At 45.2% G+C, this 22,705-nt stretch overlaps 1 protein-coding gene across 1 annotated transcript in view; it reads right to left on the minus strand.

Moving 5' to 3' along the window:
• LOC110521804 (inactive tyrosine-protein kinase transmembrane receptor ROR1) overlaps window positions 1-22,705 on the minus strand; it is a 196,080-nt gene that overhangs the window by 57,175 nt on the left and 116,200 nt on the right. Inside the window, exon 2 of the mRNA XM_021599678.2 lies at window positions 10,521-10,568. Coding sequence (XP_021455353.1) covers window positions 10,521-10,568 — 48 coding nt within the window. The remainder of the gene's footprint in view (window positions 1-10,520; window positions 10,569-22,705) is intronic.

The following is a 22,705-nucleotide window of genomic DNA, read 5'->3' on the forward strand; positions in this document are numbered from 1 at the left end:
CTAAGTCACGCGTCGAGCTGCAGCGCTTTCTCGGCTTCGCGAACTTCTATCGTCGTTTCATCCGTAATTTCGGTCAGGTGGCAGCTCCTCTCACAGCCCTTACTTCTGTCAAGACGTGCTTTAAGTGGTCCGTTTCCGCCCAGGGAGCTTTTGATCTCCTCAAGAATCGTTTTACATCCGCTCCTATCCTTGTTACACCTGACGTCTCTAGACAGTTCGTTGTCGAGGTTGACGCGTCAGAGGTGGGCGTGGGAGCCATTCTTTCTCAGCGCTCCCTCTCTGACGACAAGGTCCACCCATGCGCGTATTTTTCTCATCGCCTGTCGCCGTCGGAACGTAACTATGATGTGGGAAACCGCGAACTGCTCGCCATCCGGTTAGCCCTAGGCGAATGGCGACAGTGGTTGGAGGGGGCGACCGTTCCTTTTGTCGTTTGGACTGACCATAGGAACCTTGAGTACATCCGTTCTGCCAAACAACTTAATGCGCGTCAGGCGCGTTGGGCGCTGTTTTTCGCTCGTTTCGAGTTCGTGATTTCTTATCGTCCGGGCTCTAAGAACACCAAGCCTGATGCTTTATCTCGTCTCTTCAGTTCTTCAGTAGCCTCCACTGACCCCGAGGGGATTCTCCCTGAGGGGCGTGTTGTCGGGTTGACTGTCTGGGGAATTGAGAGGCAGGTAAAGCAAGCGCTCACTCACACTCCGTCGCCGCGCGCTTGTCCTAGGAACCTTCTTTTCGTTCCCGTTCCTACTCGTCTGGCCGTTCTTCAGTGGGCTCACTCTGCCAAGTTAGCCGGCCACCCTGGCGTTCGGGGTACGCTTGCTTCCATTCGCCAGCGTTTTTGGTGGCCCACCCGGGAGCATGACACGCGTCGTTTCGTGGCTGCTTGTTCGGTCTGCGCGCAGACTAAGTCCGGTAACTCCCCTCCTGCCGGCCGTCTCAGGCCGCTTCCCATTCCCTCTCGACCGTGGTCTCACATCGCCTTAGATTTTGTCACCGGACTGCCTTCGTCAGCGGGGAAGACTGTTATTCTTACGGTTGTCGATAGGTTCTCTAAGGCGGCTCATTTCATTCCCCTTGCTAAGCTTCCTTCTGCTAAAGAGACGGCACAAATCATCATCGAGAATGTTTTCAGAATTCATGGCCTTCCGTCAGACGTCGTTTCGGACAGAGGTCCGCAATTCACGTCTCAATTTTGGAGGGAGTTTTGCCGTTTGATTGGGGCTTCCGTCAGTCTCTCTTCCGGCTTTCACCCCCAGTCTAACGGTCAAGCAGAACGGGCCAATCAGACTATTGGTCGCATCTTACGCAGTCTTTCTTTTCGCAACCCTGCGTCTTGGTCAGAACAGCTCCCCTGGGCAGAATACGCCCACAACTCGCTTCCTTCGTCTGCGACCGGGCTATCTCCTTTTCAGAGTAGCCTCGGGTACCAGCCTCCGCTGTTCTCATCTCAGTTCGCCGATTCCAGCGTCCCCTCCGCTCAGGCTTTTGTCCAACGTTGCGAGCGCACCTGGAAGAGGGTCAGGTCTGCACTTTGCCGTTATAGGACGCAGACTGTGAGGGCTGCTAATAAGCGTAGAACTAAGAGTCCTAGATATTGTCGCGGTCAGAGAGTTTGGCTCTCCACTCAGAACCTTCCCCTTAAGACGGCTTCTCGCAAGTTGACCCCGCGGTTCATTGGTCCGTTCCGTATTTCTCGGGTCATTAATCCTGTCGCAGTTCGACTTCTTCTTCCGCGATACCTTCGTCGTGTCCACCCGGTCTTCCATGTCTCCTGTATTAAGCCCGTTCTTCGCGCCCCCGCTCGTCTTCCCCCCCCCCCCCCATCCTTGTCGAGGGCGCACCCATCTACAGGGTCCGCAGGATCTTGGACATGCGTCCTCGGGGCCGTGGTCACCAGTACCTCGTTGATTGGGAGGGGTACGGTCCTGAGGAGAGGAGTTGGGTTCCCTCTCGGGACGTGCTGGACCGTGCGCTGATCGAGGATTTCCTCCGTTGCCGCCAGGTTTCCTCCTCGAGTGCGCCAGGAGGCGCTCGGTGAGTGGGGGGGTACTGTCATGTATTGTCATGTTGTGTCTTTCTGTCCTTTCCTTTCACCCTGTCTCCCTCTGCTGGTCGTATTAGGTTACCTTTTCTCCCCCGCTTTCCCCCAGCTGTTCCTTGTCTCCTCTTGACTACCTCGTCACCCCTTCTCCCACCTGTTCCCCTTTTCCCTCTGATTAGTCCCCTATATCTCTCTCTGTTTTTGTTCCTGTCCTTGTCGGATTCTTGTTTGTTGTGTTTCATGCCTGAGCCAGACTATCGTCATGTTTGCTGTAACCTTGTCCTGTCCTGTCGGAATCTGCCGGTCTATCTGAGCCTACCTATGTTTGGTTATTAAAGAAGCTCTGTTTAAGTTAGTTCGCTTTTGGGTCCTCATTCACTCACCGTAACAACCACGTTCATCTGTACAAACAATAATACCGAAGTATAAACACCATGGGCCCACGCAGCCGTCATACCGCTCATAAAGGAGACGCGTTCTGTCTCCTAGAGATGAACGTACTTTGGTGCGAAAAGTGCAAATCAATCCCAGAACAACAGCAAAGGATCCTGTGAAGATGCTGGAGGAAACAGGTACAAAGGTATCTATATCCACAGAAAAATTAGTCTTCTATCTGTCACTCCCTGACCTTAGAGAGACGTTTTATTTCTCTATTTGGTTAGGTCAGGGTGTGATGTGGGGTGGGCATTCTATGTTTTGTTTTCTATATTAATTTATTTCGATGTTTTGGCCGGGTATGGTTCTCGATCAGGGACAGCTGTCTATTGTTGTCTCTGATTGGGAATCATACTTAGGTAGCCATTTTCCCTCCTTTCAGTGTGGGTAGTTGACTTTGTTAGAGGCATTCATAGCCCTGTTAAGCTTGACGGTCGTTTTGTATTGTTTATTGTTTTTGTTGGCGACATTTCTAATAAAGAGGAATATGTACGCTCACCACGCTGCACCTTGGTCCGCTTCTTACGACGCCCGTGACAGAACTACCCACCACAAAAGGACTAAGCAGCGTGGTAAAAAGGAGGACTGGACATGGGATGACATCCTGGACGGCAAAGGATCCTGGACATGGGGAGGAGATCCTGGCAGGAACGGATCGCCTTCCATGGGAACAGGTGAAAGCAGCCAGGAAGGCAGCGGCAGCTGGTAAAGGGGCCCATCGTTATGAGGGAACACGGCTAGCAAAGAAGCCCGAGAGGCAGCCCCCAAAACGTTTTTTAGGGAGGCACACGGGGAGATTGGCGGAGCCGGGTTCTAGACCTGAGCCAACTCCCCGTGCTTACCGTGGGGAGAAGTGTGGTACTGGTCAGGCACCAGGCACATCTCCAGTGCGCGTTCACAGCCCGGTGCGCTACATCCCAGCTCCCCGCATCTGCTGGGCTAGGGTGAGCATCCAGCCAGGAAGGATGGTGCTGGCTCAGCGCGCCTGGTTTTCAGTGCGTCCCCTCGACCCAGGATATCCTGCGCCGGCTCTGCGCACTGTGTCTCCGGTACGTCTGCACAGCCCAGTGCGTCCTGTTCCAGCGCCCCGCATTTGCAGCGTGAAGATAACCGTACGGGTTGTGCAGACTCTACGCTCGAGACCTCCAGTGCGTTAAACAATTTAACAAGTTAAACAATTTAAATGCTACCAAATACTAATTGAGTGTATGTAAACTTCTGACCCACCTGGAATGTGATGAAAGAAATAAAAGCTGAAATCATTCTCTCTACTATTATTCTGACATGTCACATTCTTAAATAAAGTGGTGATCCTAACTGACCTAAGTCAGGGAATTTGTACTAGCATTAAATGTCAGGAATTGTGAAAAACTGAGTTTAAATGTATTTGGCTGAGGTGTATGTAAAATTCTGCCTTCAACTGTATATTTACTTAATTCTTATTTGCAGCAGTAGATTTAGGCTATTTATTAGCATTTGTAGTCATGTGTCATGCATTTTACACATTCATCTTGTGTTCAAGTAGTATAATTGTAGTGGTTGGTCTTACTCTATACTATTGTAGCGAGCACTTCAATCTAGCCATGTATTAGTACTGGTATTAATTCATTTTCTGTGCATTTTGTTTTTTTCATGTCTTTCATACTACACTGAACAAAAATAAAAATGCAACATGACATGATTTCAACAATGTTACTGAGCTAGAGTTCATATAAGGAAATCAGTCAATTGAAATAAATTCATTAGGCCCTAATCTATGGATTTCACATGACTGGGAAGGGGTGCAGCATGGGTGGCCCACTCGGCAGCTAGACCCAGCCAATCAGAATGAGTTTTTTCCACTAAAGGGCTTTATTTACAGACAGAAATACTCCCCAGTTTCAAACTGTCCAGGTGGCTGGTCTCAGACGATCCCACAGGTAAAGAAGCCGGATGTAGAGGTCGTGGCCTGTGATGGTTACACGTGGTCTGCGGCTGTGAGGCCGTTGGACATACTGCCAAATTCTGTAGAATGACGTTGGAGGCGGCTTATGGTAGAGAAATAACATGAAATTCTCTGGCAACAGTTTTGGTCGACATTCCTGCAGTCCGCATGCCAACTGCACGCTCCCTCAAAATTTGAGACAGGTGGCATTGTGTTGTGTGACAAAACTGCACATTTTAGAGTGGCCTTTTATTGCCCCCAGCACAAGGTGCACCTGTGTAATGATCATGCTGTTTAATCAGCCTCTTGATATGCTACACCTGTCAGGTGGATGGATTATCTTGACAAAGGATAATTTTTTACATTTATTTTATTGAACCTTATTAACTAGCCAAACAATGGACGACACTGGGCCAATTGTGCGCCACCCTATGGGACTCCCAATCACATCCGGATGTGATGCAGCCTGGATTCGAACCGCGAACTACAGTGATCTCTTGCACTGAGATGCTATGCCTTCGACCGCTGTACCACTTGGGAGACTTAGAGGGCAACACTAGCTATTCTTTCCACAGCATCTGCTGGAGCATTGCAGTATGATGGCACACCATTTTTAGGACAGTAGTAAGCAAGTTTGTGTGTTATCATGCATGCTTGTACATAGTGCGTGTGCAGGCATCTTATACCCTGAAGCAACTTCTACTGGTCCTAATGTGTGGGTTCTACAAGAACTGTACAGCAGTCAAATAGCAGGATCTCTTGTGCTACTTGAATGGGGTTCAGTCTGTCATCGCCTAAACATTACTGGGTCTTTTCAGTATATTCACAGTACAGCCTCATTTTAAATTGATACTTCTGCAAAACCCTCCCCTTTCTTCCTCAGATTTTAAGTTATCACCCTGGACCTTAGTGGGGAAGCTGACGCGTATAGCTGCACGGTGACTAATCGAGTCTTGCTATAGTTTCAGCCGTGTTGAATGGGTTGTTGATGCTACCATCATCTAGCATGTGCCGGGCTTGCTAAACACCCACATGACGATCAGTGCCGGCGATCAAGCGTTCATTGCCTCTTATGGGAAGGTTTGTTAGAGCTGATTCAGACTCTCTTTATATGCGGGCTTATCTTGTAATCTACGGGGTCTATGTCTATGTCTCTCGTTATCAATGACGAGATACTGGGTTTTCGGCTTCTCTCTCTGTCCCTGCATCCACACTGAAGATCATAGGGCGTGGTCTTCTACTTCCTATGCACGCTATATTAGATTAAACGCCAAGGAGATTTTGGATGCCAAAATGACTTGTATAGTTCACTATGTCGGCGTTCAGCCCACAGTCAATAGCTTTGCTTCAGTTGTCTTCGTAATAAAGTTCAGTGCATATCAGTACAGGTGGTTGGCTGGGTGCTTAGGTTGCTTATAGTAGATATTTCATGTAAAGCCATAGATGATTAGGCTGTTGATATAGTTCAGTGATGGCAGCCGGAGGTGCTTCTTTAGGGCGGCTGGGTTCACACTGCTTTGTGGCAGATAGGAAGATGGTCATGTGTGCCAAGATGAAGCTCACCTTGCCTCCCGCGAGGGTACCCGGCGGAACATCTCTAGGGATAGGAGTTATACGTCGCTCAGTATGCACGCACGGTTAACGTTCTGTTTAGGACATGATAGGATGACTTTAGGTGGTCATTCGATAATATTTCAACAGTGCTTCTGTCGTAGCTGCACGTAGTCGTCTGGCGTGAGGTTCTGCTGTTTTGGGGGATTGGTATAGCTCGCTTTGCTCAGACAGCGAGTTACCCTGAGGGAGCAGAGCCGATATCGCCAAGACTTGCATTATCCATTGCTGAATAAATTGTTAAAGATATTTCTACGTGGTGTTTTCGTTTATTTTGAAATGATGTGGAACCAGTTCAGAAATTGGAGGCTTGTATCATTCATGCCTAATTTATTGGTTGGGTTTTTAAGCTATATTAGGTCTGCTTTCTCATCCTGCTATCGTTTGCTGCTACTGGTACTGTGCACTGGCTTCTTGCTCCCACCACCCACCTGCCTCCACTTGTTATGGTTCTGTGTTCCTGCCTGGGGGATTGGTATAGTTTACCGCACTCACTGCCCCTAGACTATATTTTACATGGATCTTTTGCTCAGACAGTGAGTTACCCTGAAGGAGCAGAGCCGATATCGCCAAGACTTGCATTATTCATTGCTGAATAAATGGTTAAATATTTATACGATGGACTTTCCTTCTGAGATGACTTTTGGAACAGCCTGCTTGCACACTCCACTGACTGCCATAATGATAGATAATAGAAATGGGAGAGAAAGGAGGAGAGATATGTCCTGCCAATGTTAATACAACAAACCCATTCTTCCCCTAATTGTCTTGTGTGGAGTGTTGTAGTGATTGGCAACCCAATCCCTCCGAAACCAAAACTCAGCCGGGCTCATGACATTTCTTTAACATCACCAGATTACTAAATTGTTCCCATCATCGCCCCTCTCTTTATTACAGTGACTTTGTTTGGACCTGTGTCTGAGAGGGGAAAAACACACACACACACACACACACACACACACACACACACACAGTGTGTCACATGTCAAACCCACCCAAATCACCCTACTTCAGCAGCATTCTACCTCTACTGTAAGTGAGTCACTGGTTAAAGTGGCAATATGAAACTTTTGGGGCGACCTGGCAAAAATTCACAGAAATATGAGTTATAGATCTGTCATTCTAATCGAAAGCAAGTCTAAGAAGCGGTAGATCTGTTCTATGCGTGCTATTTCTATGCTTCCCGTTCTTAAGTTTTGTTTTTGCATCTTTTACTGTGGGTTTTGTACACCAGCTTCAAACGTTATGGGAAATATATTTCACAGCAGCTTAGATGGTACAATGATTCTCTACACTACACTAGATTGTTATGTCACATAAACTGAAATTAGGCGAACTATTCGAGATTTAGCAATCAGGAAATGGCGGATCGATTTCTGCGTAATGCTACTCTCAATACAGACATAATACTGCCATAGAGTAGACCGTCTGCTGGCCTGGACCGCACAGCAGGAGACAGGCTAGAAACCTGAGCCTGAGCACAGCTAACATAGGTCATCATCCTTCCCATGTTATCTGGCTCTACACTGCAGCCCGCTCTGGCAGAGGTGAAACTCTAAATCCATATTAGACCTTTTCAAAGCAAAATAACTACCAGGAGTGTATGTGTGTGTGTGCCTGCTTGTGTGTGTGTGAAAGCTAGATGGAAACTTATACTATCAAGACGTGCCAAACACATTACAAGCACAGTAAGTGTATAATCACTTTGTATTCTCACTCGGATGTTCCATAATTTAACAGTGTAGGTGATGCAAAGCTGTTACAACATCATCTATGTATCTTCTTAACCACAATGGTGGCGCACTGTACAGTCTACTGCCAGCCAACTGCCTCATTACAAGGTGTGGAAAACCCAATGATGTACAGTACATAAACATACAGTATATATGTCTATGGGAAAACCCCAGGAAAAAGAGAATCCAGTTTCAAGAGCTGTGAAATATCACCAGCTCTGTCATCAAAGTCAGACGGCTACAATAATGAGTCTCCTTCAGGAAGTACCTGTGACTCGCTCCGTTGAGACACAGTCATCAGAATCAGAGACTGCTTTGCGAGCGGTGATTGGAATATGTTCAGAGAATCTGCAGATAACACTGATGAGCTAACCAACTCTGTCACCGGCTTCATGAGGAAATGCATCGGCAACGTTGTCCCCACAATGAAGGTTCGCTGCTTCCCTAATCAAAAGCCCTGGATTAACACTGAAGTTGGCGCTAAGGTAAATGACATAGCTAAGCTAAATGACAGCTCCTCGGAATAAGAACAATGAGCTGATCGTGGACTACAGGAAACAGGGTGGCAGTATCCCATCCACATCGAGGCAGCAGTAGTGTGGGTCAAGAGCTTCAAGTTCCTTGGTGTCCAAATCCCTAAGGATTTAAAATGGTCCACATGCGCACAGTTGTGACGAGGGCGCGACAGCGCCTCTTCCCCATCAGAAGGAAGGCCCGGAAAATCGTTAAAGACTCCAGCCACCCAATCCATAGACTGGTCTCTCTGCTTCCTCATAGGAACCAGTACCGAGGCATCAAGTCTGACACCAACAGGCTCCTGAACAGCTTGGATCCCCAAGCTATAAGACTGCTAAATACTGAATACTGAACAAAAATATAAACGCAACATGCAACAATTTTAAAGATTTTACTGAGTTACAGTTCAAAGAAGGAAATCAGTCTATTGAAATAGCTTCATTAGGCCCTAATCTATGGATTTCACATGACTAGGAATACAGATATGCATCTGTTGGTCACAGATACCTTAAAAATAAAAAGGTAGGGGCGTGGATCACAAAACCAGTCAGTATCTGGTGTGACCACCATTTGCCTCATGCTGCGTGACACATCTTCTTCGCATAGAGTTGATCAGGCTGTTGATTGTGGCCTGTGAAATGTTGTCCCACTCTGCTTCAATGGCTGCGCGAAGTTGCTGGATATTGGTGGGAACTGGAACCCGCTGTTGTATACTTTGATCCAGAGCATCCTAAACATGCTTGATGCGTGACATGTCTGGTGAGTATGCAGGCCATGGAAGAACTGGGACATTTTCAGCTTCCAGGAATTGTGTACAGATCCTTGCGGCATTGGGCCGTGCATTATCATGCGGAAACATGAGGTGATGGAGGCAGATGAATGGCACAATGGGCCTCAGGATCTCGTCACGGTATCTCTGTGCATTCAAATTACCATTGATAAAATGCAATTGTGTTTGTTGTCCGTAGCTTATGCCTGCCCTTACCATGACCCCACTTCCGCCATTCGGCACTCTATTCACAACGTTGACATCAGCAAATTGTTCGCCCACACAACACCATACACATGGTCTGCGGTTGTGAGGCCGGTTGAACGTACTGCCTGCCAAATTATCTAAAACAACTTTGGGAAGCGAGTTATGGTAGAGAAATGAATATTCTCTGACAACAGCTCTGGTGGACATTCCTGCAGTCAGCATGCCAACTGCACTCTCCCTCATAACTTGAGGCATCTGTGGCGTTGTGTTGTGTGTCAAAACTGCACATTGTAGAGTGGCCTTTTATTGTCTCCAGCACAAGGTGCACCTGTGTAATGATCATGCTGTTTAATCAGCTCATGCCACACCTGCACGGTGGATGGATTATCTTGGCAAAGGAGAAATCCTCTCTAACAGGGATGGAAACAAATTTGTGCACAACATTTGAGAGAAATAAGAACATTTCTGGGATCTTTTATTTCAGCTCATGAAACACTTTAAATGTTGCGTTTATATATTTCACACACACACACACATTTATACAGACTACCTCTATCACTCCAGTATCCCTCCACATTGTAAATATGGTATTGGAACTGACCCTGTATATAGCTTACATACTTTCTCGTGTTCTTCTTATTTTTATTTCTTGTGTGTTTTTGTTTTACCGTATGTTATTTTTAGTACTAAATTATATTGTTTACTACATTGGTGGGTTTAGAACCTGCAAGAAAGACATTTCACTGACAATAAAACATGAAACTTTTTTGCAAATGGAGTATGCAGATTGACTCGGCTGCTGTCATAGGACCTGAATGGTGTCTGATCAACGAATTCAGACACAACACTGGCCAATCAGCATGCTTCCATCAGATAACAAAGCCCCATGTTAGCAAGCTAGCCACAGCCTTGTAATGTACCCTACGTAAAGTGTAGCGCTGCTGCTATACAAACAGCACAGGATACCTTCTGCCTTGGCTTCGAATAAGATCTTAGCCACTGTGTGGAAGGCATAGCCAGGTGGAACAGCTGATACACACGAACAACACAGGACCAGTGACGTGAATTGTGGTCCGAAGTGCATCGAGTAAACCACACTGACGCACCTGGACAAAAATCGGCATCACAGTTAACAAGCCCACACATTGGTTCCTCTTTGTCCCATCCGTGTCTCTACATGTAAGTTACAACTGTGTCATTCTAACTGGCTTGTTTTTATCTTCGTTTGTTTGCTTGTGTACACCACTGTGTGTGTGTGTGTGTGTGTGAGCGATCTCTCACCTGAGCTGTTCCAAGTGGAAGCGTCCATCACACTAGGGTCTTCAAACCCTGTAGAGAGAGAGGAGGAGATCATATGGTTAGTGGGTTGCTTCTGCAGTACTACTGCGATCAGCATACCCAGCCGTCACCTGCGTCTCAAGACATGGCGATGGCTGGTTCTGAGGCTCTGCTGTGACCCAAAATGAAGTGGCATCGGGGGTATGATGGTATCATTCAACACTTCAGACACCCCCACCCTGATGCTTCTTGGGCGAGTTATACAAGAGATGAACCCGGTTGAAACAGTTCATCCCTGGGTGATAATAATAATGTTATTCCTGAAGACCAGATGCCGGTAGTATCAGACAGGGGACATCAGAGTCATGCCCCAGTAGGCTACGGTATTATTAATACCTGACGACAGACAGCTCTCCTCTCTGTGTCCGCATCCCAAATGGGTACCCTTTACCCCTATGGGACCCTTTTTCAAAAGTAGTGCACTATTTAGGGAACAGGGTGCCATTTGGGACGCAGCCGGTGTGTCATAACCAGATATTAGGCTGCAGGCAGAGTGAACTATTCACATCCACTGTTCACAGGCCAAGAGGTGATATCTGTCCAATGTAATATCTCTGCACTGTACAATAAACAGTGAGTTTACAGCAGGAGGCAGGAGCTGTGGGGTGGGAGATATTCTCTCTCTCTCTCTTACACACAGACACACACACATTACCATCCTTTCTCCAGACTTCCACTTCTTTCCTCTCACTGCACCCCTATCTTTCAGACACTCTTTCTCTACACCCTCTCATGTTTCTCTTTCTTTTTATTTCACCTTTATTTAACCAGTCTAGTTGAGAACAAGTTCTGGCCAAGATAAAGCGTAGCAATTCGACACATACAACAACACAGAGTTACACATGGAATAAACAAAACAGTCAATAATACAGTAGAACAAAAGAAAACAAAAAGTCTATATACAGTGAGTGCAAATGAGGTAAGATAAGGGAGTTAAGGCAATAAATAGGCCATGGTGGTGAAGTAATTACAATATAGCAATTAAACACTGGGAATGGTAGATGTACAGAAGATGAATGTGCAAGTAGAGATGCTGGGGTGCAAAGCAGCAAGAAATAAATAAATACAGTATGGGGATGAGGTAGGTAGATGGTCTGTTTACAGATGGGCTATGTACAGATGCAATTATCTGTGAGCTGCTCTGACAGCTGGTGCTTAAAGATAGTGAGGGAGATATGAGTCTCCAGCTTCAGAGATTTTTTTCTCTCTCGCTCTATCTGTGTGTCTCTCTGTTATGTAGTGAGTTCCCACAGCCATGTTGGAGTGAGGGTGTTTAATGGGACAGACTCTCACAGCCTCTCTGCAGGTTACTGTGCTTGTTTAATTTGACGGAAGGACATACATACATACATACACACACACACACACACACACACACACACACACACACACACACGGGCCTTCTCTGTCACAGCCTCAGACTGTACTGTAAGTAACCTAACTGGAGCCACACCTGCTCACCAGAACCTTTCAAAACAGACTCAAAGTGTACTCACGCACTTCACTATCCTATCCATAATATATCAATATACTATACACTATCCTCCAGTAGCAAAATATGATAATCAAAATCAAATACAACATTAGCAACGTCTCATTTGTATACATTTCATGAGTCAAATAACACATTTATGCAGGGGTGTAACTTTCAAGCTGGGGATGGAGGGGTTAATTGCATTTTTGTCCCGCCCCCAGTTTTTCTTTAGTTGACTGATGTAGCTGGCAAGGTAACTGCTGTTTAACTTAACAGAAAAAAAATGAAACTAGTGTTTATTCTCAGTGCTGAGCTAGTATTGTAACTGACATGTACAGTAATGTTAGCTAATGTTTCATCTCTTCACGACTGAGGTAAATGTATAAGCTACGCTAGCTAGTAGTAGCTACCAGCTCAGCTCTAGCCTCTAGATATCTGTCAGATAGCGATATGAGGTGGCTAGTATTACTGTCCAACAGCTGTTGTTTGTATGGAAATGTTTTGTAGTCTTTGTTTTGTCCCATTTCAGAAGTTGTTGCCAGTTGATGTGCCGTTAGAGAGAGAGCTGTTAGCTATTATTTTTGCCTCAATCAAACTAGACCTGATTCAAGCAATGAAACCATCGGCCAAACGATTGAAGATTGATATTCTGACAATTTTTCAGTGCAATTTGAGTTTTATTAGTCAGTATGGCAATGTAACATTATGAATCTATCAGTTTCCCTAGCTATTTTCCTACTTTTCACAGTGACACAGTAATAAACAGCTCTAACGTTGCAGGTTTCACTGTCATGGTGCACAGTAGAGGTCTGCACAGGACCAATTTCTTCATCCTGCTCCCGCCCCGCACCCACTGGCTTTCTGTCTGACTCCCACCTGCTACCGCAAGAACTGGTCCCAAACCCAGTCCAGCAATGTTATTTTAGGTGTATGCTCACTTGCCAGCCATGGTCCCAGCAAAAAATAACTTCATAAATAGGTTCAATTACCAGAGATTCTCACATGGCCCTTACATTGTATTACGGGGATAAATCAGCCAGTATGCTTGATGTAGTTTGAAGAGCGCAGAGTTGGAGAAACTTGCACGTTCTCTTGAGCTATTTTTATAGCCTACCTTTTAGGCGTGGGAAGATTTTCAGATGGAGAAATATGGGTGACCAATATTTAGGCAACGTCGTAAACTATAGTCTAATCATAGGCCTATTTAGGAAGTACATTTACTTTCAAATATAAGTGTCTCGTGCTTTTCTACATAGGCTATAGCCTACTCTATTTAACTGAGACCACATGCACACCTGATCTCACAGGTATGGCTACTGAACTGGAAACAGCAAGAATTATGACAGTGACACTTGCTACGTTTTGCATAGTCCTATAGGATATAGCCTAGTTTTTAGGAGGACGATTTGCAGGCAGAGACAAATAAATGGGTGATCGATACTTATTGAAAATGAAAAGGCACAACGCTCGCTCACCCTAGTAGCCTAACCCTGCCCATATTTGAATATGTTATGGTTTTGTGAAGGCTGGCTGAATTCTGGCAAGGAGTATGCTCTTTTATCTCAGCATGTCTACAGATTATCCTCTCCCTGCTTTTGTTTGTTTGGAAATGTTGATATCTGGGGCTCTTGAGTGGCGAAGAGGTCTAAGGCACTCTGAAGAAATCTGAAGAAACTGTGTAACCAAGCGTTTAAAATGGCTAAGTAACGTATTGCCATTAATTGGAAGGTTGGTTATCCTCCCACAATGTCAAGTTATGTATCACTAGATTTGATTTATTACCAGATTAAGGGTATACTGGGTAACTTTAATAAGGCCTGGATCCCTTATATGGAATACAGTACGACTAAAGGAGTCTGTATTGAAACATGCCCATGCCCACAATACCTATTTAGGAAATCCCTAGCTGCTGGGCTGCTCAGTCCTGGCCCTGGGGGTCTGACGTCCTGTGGGTTGTCACTCTGACCTTGGCCTAACACACCCGAAACAAATAATGACTTGATGACTGTGGGCATTTTTGCTTACTTTTTTGTTCTAAATAGAAACTGCACATTGGATTGTGTAAAAATGCAGAAAATGAGCTTTAGATAGCTCCAAAAAATTCTGGGGGAGGACACCCAGACCCCCCTCCAGGTTATATCCCACCCCCCCACTTCTAAAACCAAAGTGGCGCCCTTGCATTTATAACATTTTAGCAACAGCAGCTGTACCAGCTGGGTTCAGAGCAGAGGGACATGGCAGTGAGAGTGGAGTGGCAGAGTCAGTAGAGGACCTATGAGAGCTGTGGCGGGACTGACTGGGAGGTGTTAATTGGGTGATAATCTGCAGTTGAACGCGTGGCATGTTGGGAGGAATTAACGAGCCCAGTGCAGCTCAGCGTATTAGGAAATTAGCCTGGGCTAAAGAGGCTGCATGGTGTAGGCCTGCTGCACCTGTTAGTGTGGCAGGCAGATGAGATGAGGCTATACTGCTATATACCATGGCTATAAACCAGAGGAGGTTGATGGCTGGGGCTATTGGAGGAAGGGGTCATTGTAATGGATGAAATAGAATAAATGGAATGGTATCAAACGGTATCAATGAGACCGTCCTCGTATAGCTCCTCCCACCAGCCTTCCTCTACTATAAACCCTGTTACATTAACATGACTGTAAACACCACAGCATTTTAAATCAGGTATATATTTGGCAGTCACAAGTGTGAGTGGTGGTTGATGATACTGCTGTGTGTGCTCGATCTGGAAGGGAGTTGTAGTTTTACCCTAACTAATAAAACTACAAACATAGTCCCCTGAGTTATAACAGACAGGTTTTTGTGATTTAATCATAGTAAGACAAATCCAGAAGGAGGAAAGGTGAGAGTGGAGGGAGGAGAGGAGAGGAAAAATGAACAGGGCAGAAGGGAAAGAGAGGCTTCACGGCCCGTTGGCTCTCCTAACACAGTGGAGCCAGCGAAGCGAAGCCAGGTGAGGACCCTACAGAGGAAGTGGATGTGGAGAGAGGGAGAACCGAGAGGGGGGGTTAGGTAAGTGTACTATAGAAGGGCCTGTAAAGGGGGCCTGTTTAATGAAAAGCCAAACTATCCCGTCCGGTCGGTCCAGGGGAATATCAAACCAGATGCCAGGCCCTGTTATCCCTCCTCCGTTTAGAGCACATCTGCAAGCTACCCCAACCCAACCCCTGTCATTACACAATCAAGGAATATCTGGTAAAGTGGAGATTTGCTAATGAAGTCCTACAATTAGGGCCTGGATAGAGCCGGTCACAGTGGCTGATCCTGGACCAGCAAAGATGAAACGGAACAAAAATTCAGGTCGGAAAACGAAGGAAACAGCTGACTCTGGTTCAGTGGTTCTGCTGTTACTACAGGTGTGGCATTGGGGAGCTACGTACACATACGACGCACGCATGAACATGTGACGCACACACTCAAGCATGTATACAAACACACACACCCACGCGCTGCTGGAATCAGATTGATTCATTTAGGTACGCTGAAATCTCCAGTGGAATACTTGATTGTTGGAAAAGTTAATAGAGGTGTTTTCCTTGTGTTCTAAGTGTGGAAAAATAAACCATTTGTAAATACCTTAGTCACTGAACACGATCAAACAAACTGCATTCGTAGCACAATTAGCTTTGGATGACGTGAGAGATACAGTATGTTAGCTTAGCTCTATATTCCGTGAGCAACGTGTCTGATCCCTCCAGCTGTGTTTGGATAATGATCATAAAATCGCAGAGTGACGTGAGCTTATTCTATAAAAATACTTTCTTCCGATTTTACGCAGCTCAACTGTCAAAGCGCCACATGTGGTGTTTTAAAAAGTAGGGCAGAGGAGACCCAAACTCTGGCCAGACAGAGAGTCAGCCAAGATGGGAATAGAGGAGTAAAATCATATAAAATAATGTGGATATGGATTGGCGGCTAATATGATCGTATGATTTTGGGTCTCATGTGCTTCACGCGGTGTGTATGTGTGGTTGATGGATCAGCTCTCCTACATTACCATTAAGGGATCCCTAGCTTCTCCTCCCCTGTATTTGCTGAAGAATGTAACTATTCAATTGCGGGGTATCGTATAATACCCAGGAAGAATAACAAACCAACATCTTAACTGGCCATCAGTTTTTCGCATTAGAAGTGGGGGAGGTTATGCAACGTCGATCCGGGATATTTCATAGTTCCTCTCTCCAGATTCTCTCTCCCCGTGTCCTAGTGGAATGCTGGCATGGAGGTGAAAGTTGAAACACTTCTCTGGGAAACCCAGTCGTCGTTAAAGAAGAGCGGGTGCGGGATGGGCCACTGTGCATGTCCAGACACTGCAGCCATGTAGCCTACAGCTCCTCAAACCGCCTTAATTCATTATTAGAGAATTAAGACTGCTCATGAAGAAGGGATGACGAGAGGAGAGGGGGAAAACACATCTCTGCGTTGTGAGGTGGGCTCTGGTCTCACTCTGCTCTGAGCAGGTTTGTGTTGGCCGCCACTCTGCTCCACTGTCACTGTCACTGATGTGAATAACGGTTACACTGGACAGACCAGGCCCGAGCATCACAGGAACCATCTGCCTGGGAGACACACGGCCACAGAAGGAGCGGAAGAAAGAGAGGAGGAAGAAAGAGGAGAGGAGGAAAGATGTGGGGCTCTCGCCCTTGTGATGGAACGTGACAAGGTGGAGGATGAGATGAGGATGGAGGGGCTGGGTAAGGACTGAGTAGTGTGTGTGTGTGTGTGTATGTATGTGAGAAGGTGTGTGTTGAGTGGTACTAGCTGCAGTGTAGTACTTGTCTGGTCAACTCAAGCTTTGCAGAATGAAAGGGGAACAGCCCAGGGACACAAGTGTTCACCTGAACACACCACAGCCAGCGGAACACAGGAACTAACCCCCCCCCCCCCCCCCACCCATGCCATCACAGGAAGCACAGGGGTGACTCAATAACACTGGAGAGGGAGAGAGATGTATAGGTCAGTGAACGAGGTAAGGAGGAGAGTCACAGAAGGTGTACGACAAGGCCCTTTCAGAAGAACACAATACACAACAGGAAAGGCGGGGAAAGGAAGAATACATGTGAGACAAATCCAGCCCTAACATACTGAACTGATCATGACAGCCATCAGTGAAGTGTTGCATGAAACAGCAGTCTGCTGACCACAGAAAGCTAGCCATTCCTCTGTTAAAAACCCAAACTGACATTTGTGGCTCATTTGACGGCTGTTTCCAGAATGTCCACAACACTTAAAAGTCCCTCCCGTCAGTCAGTGGTTCTGTCAAACCCATAATGGGGGTTGGATCGCAGTACCAGCTGGTTCTGATGGTCAGTCACACACATGGATACATACACTACTACCCCCCCCCCCCCCATTATTAGCTTAGCGTGTTAGCATTTCCTCCAAGCCACATGAGAGGATCACTCTGTTTACGTTACAGTCTGGTGCCATGTTCAGACAACCCTGTTTTGTGTCCAGACAAGTAGCATGTCACAGAGAAACATGTACCGTGTCATAGACGAGGGGTTGCCTTACGGTTTAATGACTGCAGGGCTCACGGTGTAGCTGTACACCCTGGGCTCGGATTACGAAAGATTTAATGGGCGCCTAGTCAGAAATGGCACAGGCACGTTACCACCTACTCTACAGTTTATTTGTTTTACCCTTAACAGGATGACACACAGGAAGGAGTGTGTGCGTTTGTGTTTTATTTTGAGTGTGTTTTTTGCGCGCGCGCGCATGTGTGCGTGTACGCCTCTGTGTGTGTGATGCAGGAAAATCTGAACAGTACTGACATCCTGACGTCAGCTGAAGCAGCAGGGTGTGTCTGTCCATCTGTCTGTCTGTGTCTGCCTGTCTGTCCGACGTTGCATGCGTACAACACACGCACCCCTGACAGATAATATCCCATGAGATCAGAGAACTCCCGGATTCCTGCCCTGCTGATCTATCCCACGGAGAGGGCTGAGCAGATGGGAATCTTGGAAGCCCAGGATAAAATGACTGGATTTAAACGTCATTTAAGATTCAGACATCATGACGACCTGGGACTGGGATCAATTCCAAAACCATTCCGTATGCCGATCGGAATTTTTTAAATTTCCACTGGGATTTGAATCTCTGCCTTTTTTTTGTCTGTAAACGAGTTAATGATTAAGCATGTTGGTCTTCGGTGCAACAATCAGAGACAGAACCCACTCTAGTAATTTAGAGATGACTATATAATCCGAAGCTTTGATTAGAATTTGATGAATGTATTCCCGAGAGTTGAGCAAGATGATTTGTAAATTGGAGGAGAAATCTTCCATTATTAACCACAATCCCTCTGACCTGTCTTTCATCAGCGTGTCTTCCTGGCGCGCACACACACACACACACACACACACACACACACACACACACTTGTCAGCACGCTCATTACCTCACACCCAGTATAGTTATTTTGAACTGGGCTGTCAGAGCCCCCAATAGGGGTCTTAAAATGACAGCCAGTTGAAGAGAGACAGACTGACAGACCCCTCTACTGATGGACAAAGGTGTTTTACTGTGCTTCATTTGTTTTTTCAAATATGGAAAGTACTGGATTGATAATAGGTACAGTATACAATGCATTCAGGAAATATTCACAGCCCTAGACCTTTTTCCACATTTTGTTGTGCTACAGTCTGCATTTAAAATGGATTAAAATGAGATTTTGTGTCACTGGCCTACACACAATACCCCATTATGTTAAAGTGGAATTATGCTGTTTTTTTTAAATAAAAAATGAGAAGCTGAAATGTCTTGAGTCAATACATATTCAACCCCTTTATTTTGGCAAGCCTAAATAAGTGCAGGAGTAAAACCGTGCTTAAGAAGTCACATAAGCTGCATGGGCTCACTCTGTGTGCAATAATAGTGTTTAACGTGATTTTTTTTATGTCTACCTCATCTCTGTACCCACACACAATTATCTGTAAGGTCCCCCAGTCGAGCAGTGAATTGCAAACACAGATTAAACCACAAAGACCAGGGAGGTTTTCAAATGCCTCGCAAAGAAGGGAACCTTCTGGAAGATGGGTAAAAATAAAAAAGCAGACATTCAATATCTCTTTGAGCCTGGTGAAGTTATTATACTGTTTGCAACAAGGCACAAAAGTAATACTGCAACAAATATGGGAAAGCAATTCACTTTTTGTCCTGAATACAAAGTGTTATGTTTGTGGTAAATCCAATATTGTCACGCCTGCTCCAGCTCTCCCTCCCGCTGCCCAGTATCGTGAACTCCTGCCACCATCATTATGCACACCTGCTTCCCTCGTCACGCGCATCAGCGATTCATTGGACTCAATCACCTGTGTTATTAGCTCCCCTATATCTGTCTGTTCTCCGCATCTGCATTAATTGTCGTATGTCGTTGTGTTACCTGGTTCTGACGCTGCTCCTATCCTGTTCCATGTCTGTGCAAAATTAAATGTTCACTCTCCATACCTGCTTCTCGACTCCAGCGTCGGTTCAACACATTGCTGAGTACCACTCTCCATATTTTCAAGCATAGTGGTGGCTGCATTATGTTATGGGTATGCTTGTAATCGTTAAGGACTAAGGAGTTTTTCAGGATAAAAAAGGCCAAATCTACACTGGAGTTGCTTACCAAGAAGACAGTGAATGTTCGTGAGTGGCTGAGTTACAGTTTTGACTGACATCTGCTTGAAAATCTAAATGGCAAGACCTGAAAATGGTTGTCTAGCATTAATCAACAACTCATTTGACAGATCTTGAAGAATTTTGAAAAGAATAATGGGCAAATGTAGCAGAATCCAGGTGTTGGAAAGCTCTTAGAGACTTGCCCAGAAAGACTCACAGCTGTAATCGCTGCCAAAGGTGATTCTAACACATGTTGACTCAGGGGGTCGAATACTTAAGATATGTTAGTGTTATATTTTTCATAACTTTTTTTTACAGAAGTTAGAATTTTTATTACACATTGACTTTACAGAGCATTTTGTGTAGATTGTTGACAATAAATGACAATTAAGTACATTTTAATCTCACTTTTATCAACAAAATTTGGAAAAAATCAAGGGGTGTGAATACTTTCTGAATGCACTGTATATCAAAACAGTATTTGGTACAAATTATCTATAAGGCCTATATTAGAATGGTATATATCAAATGTCGAAACATACTTCAAGGATCTCTCAATATCTGAAAACTGTCTCCAGATCAGAATGAATGGCCTCTGAGTCCTTCCCTCTCAGCACGGGACCAGGAAACACCTGTCTGTTTACGATGTCACTGAGCCTCTGTTACACTCTGTCATCTGAACCCAGGCCTGCCCTTTAGGCATGCAGCTCCACACATAATCCACATGAAACTGATCCAGGACCAGATGCAAACAGACACTGGGATTATTTACAGGAAAAACGACACTGCCTGTCTTCTTCCACTCTTATTCCAGCGTGCCAACACTGAAGGAAAGGGAGCGAGGGAGAAAGAGCGAGTGACAGAGAGGGAGACACTTGAAGCCTTCACTGTGTATTTCCATAAACTCTTCCCTGTCAATCACAGCCCGGCTGCGAGCGTCTCTCCTCTCTGCAGTCCAGATCCCTCTTCCACTGAAAGTTAGGAAAATAATGTCCAGCATTCCAAAACTCCGTTTGGGAGACGTAACGCGAAAGACTGCGAAGGAGGAGAGAGACGAGAGAGCGGAGAGAGAAAGAGAGAGAGAGAGAAGCGGCCTAAACATCAGCACCACAGGTAACACCACAGAGAACGATCTGAGAGACAAGGCAAGACATCCCAATTCATATCTGGCTAAAAATACTTTAATCAGCTATAAATCCAGTCAAATCAAATCAAATGTATTTATATAGCCCTTCTTACATCAGCTGATATCTCAAAGTGCTGTACATAAATCCAGCCTAAAACCCCCAAACAGCAAGCAATGCAGGTGTAGAAGCACCTTGCCCTTTATGGATGTGTGAAACTGGTGTTCGCTCACTAACGAAGAATTCACAAAATAGACAAACACCAAAAAACAGAGCAAACTGGAATGCGATTTGGCCTTTAACAGAGAGTACACAGTGGCAGAATACCTGACCACTGTGACTGACCCAAAATTAAGGAAAGCTTTGACTATGTTGACTCAGTGAGCATAGCCTTGCTATTGAGAGAGGCCACTGTAGGCAGACCAGGCTCTCAAGAGAAGAGGCTATGTCACTGCCCACAAAATTAGGTGGAAACTGAGCTGCACTTCCTAACCTCCTGCCAAATGCATGTCCATATTAGAGACACATATTTCCCTCAGATTACACAGACCCACAAAGAATTTGAAAAAACAAATCCAATTTTGATCAACTCCCATATCTATTGGGTGAAATACCACAGTGTGCCATCACAGCAGCAAGATTTGTGACCTGTTGCCACAAGAAAAGGGCACCCAGTGAAGAGCAAACACCATTGTAAATACAACCCATATTTATGTTTATTTATTTTTCCCTTTTGTACGTTACCTATTTGCACATCATTATAACACTTTATATCGCCATAATACAACATTTTAAAATGTCTCTATTTCTTTTAAACTTTTGTTTAACTTTTGTTTTGTGTAATGTTTACTGTTCATTTTAGTTTGTTTATTTCACTTTTGTTAGTATCTACTTCACTTGATTTGGCAATGTAAACATAGGTTTACCACGCCAATAAAGACCTTTGAATTGAATTAAATTGAAAAACTCAGTAGGGCCCGATGGAGAGCCACTAAAACAGTCGAACATCTCTGACACAGTCACACCATCCAACCACCACCACCACCATTAGTACTACATCAGTGGCGGTTCTAGCTTGTATGGCTCCCGGGCGACCCCCCCCCCCCCCCCCCCCCCCCCCACCAAAAGCACCATTCTGCACTAACTATAATTTTTATTCAGACATTTGGAACGACACAAATAAATAATCCTAACATTTACAATGATATAAATATAAGTGCATATACAAAAAATAACTCATAAATGTCAAAAAGAAGTAACAAAGACAAACAAACTAATTGTAGTATACAAATGCAAATAAAAACGAGAATCAAATTATTACACTATTACCCTATTGCTAACAAACAACACACCAATAAAACTAAATTGCACAAATCCTATATCACACAAAGACACAAATAGAATAACACACTTATAAAGAAGAGGAGAACCTGATTAGTACTCTATTGCACTTCAAACAAGAAACACACAAACTAAATTTGCACAACTGCCATCTGAACCCTGACCTTTCTTGCCTTCCTTGATGCAAAGTCATCAATTACATCAGAGGAAATCTCTCCAGCAACTGCATGGTTAATACTGATGACAGCAAGGCCACTAAGGCGTTCCTGTGGCATGGTGGATTTGATGAGCTTCAGCTTTGAAAAGCTCCTCTCTGCTTCAGCTACGGTCACTGGAAGGGTAAGACAAATCCTCAGAGCAGTCCATAAATGTGGATGCATTTCTGAGAGCTCCCTTTCGTGTAGAAATATCAGCAGCTCAAGCAGGGGCATGGTCTTCAATGGCAAGTCAGGCAAGTTCTTCAGTTCCTGTGAAAGCTCTCTGCCATCCAAGTCTGAGTGTTCTTTATAGTGCAGTGTCATACTAAGGGACTCGCAATGTTCTGTCAGCTCCTCGTTTGAGAGACTTTGGAA

Source organism: Oncorhynchus mykiss, chromosome 30, assembly GCF_013265735.2.
Source record: "Oncorhynchus mykiss isolate Arlee chromosome 30, USDA_OmykA_1.1, whole genome shotgun sequence".
Lineage (NCBI taxonomy): Eukaryota > Metazoa > Chordata > Actinopteri > Salmoniformes > Salmonidae > Oncorhynchus > Oncorhynchus mykiss.